At 39.4% G+C, this 6,015-nt stretch overlaps 1 protein-coding gene across 1 annotated transcript; it reads right to left on the reverse strand.

Moving 5' to 3' along the window:
- Nucleotides 1-625: 625 nt before the first annotated feature.
- Nucleotides 626-1,997, reverse strand: LOC140516822 (isocitrate dehydrogenase [NAD] subunit alpha, mitochondrial-like). The gene is made up of 2 exons (XM_072627719.1): nucleotides 1,926-1,997; nucleotides 626-1,883 (listed from the first exon to the last, which is right to left on the reverse strand). The coding sequence occupies exons 1-2, from the start codon at nucleotides 1,989-1,991 to the stop codon at nucleotides 873-875; spliced, it is 1,077 nt and encodes a 358-aa protein (XP_072483820.1). The 5' UTR covers nucleotides 1,992-1,997; the 3' UTR covers nucleotides 626-872.
- Nucleotides 1,998-6,015: the final 4,018 nt, after the last annotated feature.

The raw sequence follows: 6,015 nt of genomic DNA on the forward strand, positions 1-6,015 counted from the left end.
ATTCTGCTCCAACCATTTACTTTACCCTGTGTATATGCCCCCATTTCTTATATGTTTCTTGTAAACAACATAGCGTTGGACTACGGTTTTCAATGCTTTCTGCTGTCTCCATTTTATGGGAGAGTTCATCCCATTCAAGTTCACAGTTTTCATTACTATCTGTGTCTTTCCCTCCATCCCTTTCCTCCATTTATGCTTTTTTTCTCCATTCTCCCTTCCCCCCCCCATAGAGTTTTTTTTTTCGGGTTTACAATCTTTATTCATGCATACAGTAAATCTTTTGGAGAACAAATCTATTTTTTAGCTCACTACACAACTTTAAACTGTTATCTGTACCTCTTCGATGTGACTCTCCCAAGAAATTCTTCTTTTATACCCGTTTATTTTTATAAGAATGTCATTTTGTGCTATGTTAGTATCCTGTTTTTTTTCTCTTTATACTTTACATGCTCCAAGGAAAATAGGGATTTTCTTTAAAAAGTTAGCTGTTTCTCCTGTTAATTCAGTATCTTGATATTTATAGCAAGTCTTTCAGTTGAGGAAAAAGGCTATTCTAACTCAAGTGTCAAATGGTTAACAATGGAAAATGACAGGACAGGAATCCATTCTTACAATATATAAAACATTTTCACCAGAGAGAGACATTTAATAAATAAAACAATGCATCGAAAAAAGTCTACTGGAAGCAGGCACCAGAGGGTCACTTGCATCCCTGGGCACTGAATGTGTTAAGAAAAGGCCTGATTTACAATGTTTGCTCTCAAGAAATACACAAGCCCAACGTACGTAGATGGTCAATAGTCTACAACAGGTTTTCCTCTCTTGTGTCCATTAGGAGTGATTGCTGCAAAGCCTAACGGGTGATGCCTCCTTTAATCTAGGTCTTTTACTCGGCGGCAGATCTCATCCGTGAAGTCGGAGCACTTGGCGTTTCCTCCCAAATCTTTTGTCAAGCTCTTTCCATCTTTAATTGTCGCAAAGCAGGCAGTCTCGATCTTTGCTGCACAGTCATGCAGCCCCATGTGCCGAAGCATCATCACAGCACTCAGAAGCAGGGCAGTGGGATTGGCCATGTCCTTCCCAACAATGTCTGGGGCTGTTCCGTGAACCGATTCAAAGATCGCGACTCCATTAGCGCCAATGTTTCCACTTGGTGTGACATCAAGACCCCCTATCAGGCCAGCACATAAATCACTAAGGATGTCCCCATACAAGTTCGGCATTACAAGAACATCAAACTGGGATGGATCTTGCACCATATTTAAACATACTGTATCAAGGTACATCTCATTAAATTTAATATCTTTACAGTTTTCTGCAACTTCCCTGCACTTCTGAAGAAAAAGCCCATTTGACATTCGCATGATATTTGCTTTGTGCACAGCAGTCACGTTGCTGCGGTGATTGTTCCTGGCGTACTCAAAGGCAAATTCGGCAATACGTTTGCTAGCTTCTTCGGTGATGAGTTTGATACTCTGTAAGACACCATCAACAATCACGTGCTCAATGCCGCTGTATTCACCTTCAGTGTTCTCCCGAATGGTGACAATATTTACATCTGTGTAAGGGGTTTTGTAGCCTTCAATGGAGACACATGGGCGCACATTTGCATAAAGGTCAAAAGTTTTACGATGCAATAGATTCATAGAAGGATGTCCAGCTGCTATTGGTGTCTTTAAGGGGCCTTTCAGTCCCATCTTGTTTTTGTCCATGGATTCTTTGGCTTCGGGAGGAATCATCCATTTCCCTCCAGGTCCTTTAATGGCAGACACATTCCTCTCTTCCCACTGAATGGGTGCTTTGGCAGCATCAAAAATCTTCATAACAGAAGCTGAGATTTCTGGCCCAATACCATCTCCTGGGATTAAGGTCACTGTCTGTACCTAAATGTAAAAAACCATACCACCAGCAAAACCTCGGGTCACCTGTTTTGGGTTGCTGAAGGCCCCCAGCAGCCGAGATACCTTGCGGATCCACGCGGGACCGGCCATCGCGTCCGCTCCCCCCAATAGAGTTTTAAATTTTGATCACTCCTCCTTCAGTCTTCCCTTTCTTCTTTCAACACCCCTCCTTTTTAATCACCCCTCCCTTTCCCACTTCCCCTCCTACTGCCTATAGAGGTAGTTTTATTTCCATACTAAACAGATTTTGTTATTCCCTCCCTGAATCTGATATGATGAGAGTAATTCCCAAACAATTCTCATCTCTCTCCCCTCTTTCCCTCTACTGTAATATATTTTTGTGCCTCTTCTTGTGTTTTAATTTACATTTTTTAATTCCTCCTTTTCACATCTCCCATTACAATTCCGTCACACTCTTAAATCATATATTTTGTCATGACATATGAACTTTATACTGCTCCCTCTATCTATGTATATTCCTTTTATATATCATAAGAAATATACAATTCCCAAGATTAATGAGTATCATCTTCCCTTATAGGGATGCAAGCAGTTTCTCCATATTGAATAACAGGTTTATTTCTTTCCCCCTGCTTACCTTTTTATGCCTCTCTTGAGACATGCATTTGGAGATCGAATTTTCTATTGACCTCTGACCTTTTCATCAGGAAGGCATGAAAATCCCTTTTTTTTCACTGAATGTGCATCTCCTGACCTGAGATATTAGCTCAACTTTTCTGGGTAATTCATCCTTGGTTTTAGTCCCATCTCCTTTGCCTTATGGAATATCATATTTCAATCCCCCGATCTTTTAATGTAAAAGCTGCAATGTCTTGTGTGATCCTGACTGTAGCTCCTAGATATTTGAATTGTTTCTTTCTGGCTGCCTGCAGCATTTTCTCCTTCACTTCACAGTTGTGGTATTTGGCAACGATATTCCTTGGTGTTTTGGGTTTCGAATCCCTTTCAGGAGGTGAACGGTGGATTCTTTACATTGCTATTTTGCCCTCTGGATATAGGACTTCTGAGAAGTTTTCCTTGATGATTTCTTGGAAGATATTGTCCAGGCTCTTTTTTTCATCATGGTATTCTGGTAAACCAACAATCCTTAGATTTTCTTTCCTGGACGTCTTTTCCAGGTCAGTTGTTTTTCCAATTAGATATTTTAAAATTTTTTCTAACTTTTCATTCTTAGATTCTGTTTCACCGTTTCTTGATGTCCCATAGATTCATCAGCTTCTGCTTCCCTGAATCTAATTTTTATCAAAATGTTTTCTTCAGTTAACTTTTTCATATGTCCAATTGTTCTTTTAAGATGTTATTTTCTCCGATTAGGTTTTGTACTTCCTTTTCCATTTGTCCAATTTTCCTTTTAAATCCTTCTGTGATTTCTTTTTTAATATTTTTTAAATCATTGGTCAGTTTTTCTTATGTTTCTCTAATCTGACTTTTAAAATCCTTCTGGAGCTCTTGTATGAATGCTCTTTTTGCTTCAGAGCAGTTCCCTTCTGAATTTCCCAATGGGAGTATAAGCTCAATGTTGACCTCTTTGGTAATAGTGTTTTGGTCCTTGTCACTATAGAAAGATTGTAGGATTATTTTTTTCTGCTTTGCTTCTTAGTCATGATGATCACCCTTTTCCTGGCTTTTACAGTAGATCTCTGAGTCTGTGGTACAGGGGGCCCAGTGTTACAGTTCTTGTGCCTAAACCTTGAGACTTTGTGTGTTATGACCTCTGGTTCTTTCAGCTGGAAGCTAAAATGCTGCAGCTTACCTGGTGCTGAGCTGGGTGCTTTTGGAAAGCAGAGGCCAGGTGAAATCTTTTTGAGTTTCCCCAGAATTACCCTGGAGTTACTGTGTTAAGTGTGTGTGTGTATGTGTGGGGGTGTGGGGGTGGGGTGGGTGGGTGGTCTGGCCGCAAGAGGTCTCCTCTGCTTAGTTAAAGCATAGGCAAGCCCATCAGTTGGTGTTCCCTTCTGTTCTAGTGTCTTCTCAATTCCCCTGTGATGCTGAGGTGCACCTGGGTTCCCGGTGTTGACATTTGCAGACTTCACTCCCCTGGAGCTCAGGATCTTCTCCCAGTTTGCTGAGGTGTGACTGTCTGGGACAGCTCTGGTCCTGCACTTTTCCCCTTTAGACACAGCAAGATGGACCCCTTTAGCCATTTTCCTAGCCTCAGGGGCTAAGAGACTGCTTACGCCCTCTGCTGCTCCCATTGTTCCAGGATTTTCCTGGGCAGATATTCACTGGGCTCTTCAAGATCAAGAAGGGGAGGGAGATAGCAATTACCAGTCACTCCGCCATCTTCCCTCCCTGACATTTGTGTTTCCAATTCTTTGCCACCACAAGAGCTACTATAAATATTTTGTACATGTGGGTTCCTTTTTCCCTTTTATGTAGTCTTTTTAGAATAGGGATGCAGTAGTGGTATTGCGTGATCAAAGAGTATACAGTTTTATAGCCTTGTGGGTATAGTTCTAAATTGTTCTCGAGAGTGACTGAATCAGTTCACAAGCCCACCAGCAATATATTAGTGTAATGATAATTTAAATGGGAGGGTCTTTCCCATTCATTAATAGGACCATGTGACCTGACTGGGTCACATGAAAGTTGTCACATGAGTCAAGTCACATGGAACAAAAAGGAGTGGATCATGGAGGGTACAACAGGAAGAGGCAGCTGAGAGAAAACTGGTCAGGGCAGTCAGAACTGAGGGAGGGAAAGAGAAGGCAGACAGCTAGGCTCCTGAATGTTTGTGTGTTCATGGAAAGGCCCTAGCAGGAGAATGCTTGGAAATGGTGTTGTTGTCCTCTGCATTGTCATTGTGTATAGATTTTTGTTTCAATGGTGGATTTGACTTTCTGGTATCTGAATAAATGCTTTGGCTATATCTTCCATGGGGATGGTCTGTTGTATTTCATGATTCAGAATTGCACCAGCATATTCGTGGCTGCTGTAGGCACTGTGAATTGATGTTACAATTAGTTTTCCAATTTTCTCACATGTCCAAAATTTATAATTTTCCTTTTTTTGTCCCATTAGTCAATCTGTTAGGTTTGAGGAAGTACCTCAGAGTTTTTTTTTCATTTTGCATTAAATTTATCATTCTCAAGGCAGAAAAACAAATTGTTTTGATAGAGTGGTAAAACGTTAAAATGTTATTAATGAAGCTAGTGGAGGTGGACATAAAGAAAATCATACCTACATACAAACATACATATATGCACACATATATACACAATACACCCAGCTAAGAGTATTAAAATAATTAATGGAGTTACCACTAAGGTCCATAATGAGATGAACTTGATGATGGATTCTGAGGGCAATGAAATAAATGACATACTTTATCTGCTTATTTTAGTTGGAGTGAGCGTGTATATTTCTTTCTTTCTTTTGAAACTCATGTGGGATCAAGAGCAATACAACAAAGTAATATGTATGACTTTTATCTGTGTCAGATTAGCTAGTATTAAATAATTATAGTGTGAAAGCTATGCCATTTTAAAGGTATAGTCTTTATGTTTTATCTTTCAAGGAGAAAGACCAAAGACTAGGAATTATCATATAAACATATTTAGTAGGAAAAAAAAAAAAACTTTACAGGGGAAAGCAGCTGGTCAAGCCACTGCTACCTGTCCTCGATGAGTTCCAAACATGGTGAATTTGAACTCTATCGTAAAACACGAGCTTTATAAATCACTTCCAGATCAAGTGGCTTCCCATAAATTTCAGAATCAAACATAAAATGGTATGTTTCATATTTGAAACTCTTCAAAATCTAAATTTTCTGAATAAATATACATTACTTTTAATTTTCTGTCTCTATACCTTTGAACAATTATCCCATGCCCAGAACTACCTTCTTTCTCAGCTTTAACATCTACAACTCAAGCTTCTTTCAGAGCTCAAATTAAATACCATCTCCTTAATGAAGACTTCCTTTATCCCCAAGCTGGTAATGACTTTCACTGACTGAAAATAATGGTGAAATAATGATAATGTTATTAATAATAAATTTCCTAAAAAAAATTAATGCTCTCATAGAAATAGGATGTAAGTATCGAAGTTCTCTGAGTACAGAGACCATTTCATTTTTTTTTGTTTTTATATC

The sequence above is a fragment of the Notamacropus eugenii genome, chromosome Y (assembly GCF_028372415.1).
Source record: "Notamacropus eugenii isolate mMacEug1 chromosome Y, mMacEug1.pri_v2, whole genome shotgun sequence".
Lineage (NCBI taxonomy): Eukaryota > Metazoa > Chordata > Mammalia > Diprotodontia > Macropodidae > Notamacropus > Notamacropus eugenii.

What these genes read in the sequence shown, in the direction of transcription:
- LOC140516822 (XM_072627719.1), bottom strand. Translation starts at nt 1,991, where the DNA reads ATGGCCGGTCCCGCGTGGATCCGCAAGGTATCTCGGCTGCTGGGGGCC. An exon ending in CCTTCAGCAACCCAAAACAG is followed by an intron (nt 1,884 to 1,925) that starts GTGACCCGAGGT and finishes TTTTACATTTAG; the next exon opens with GTACAGACAGTGACCTTAAT.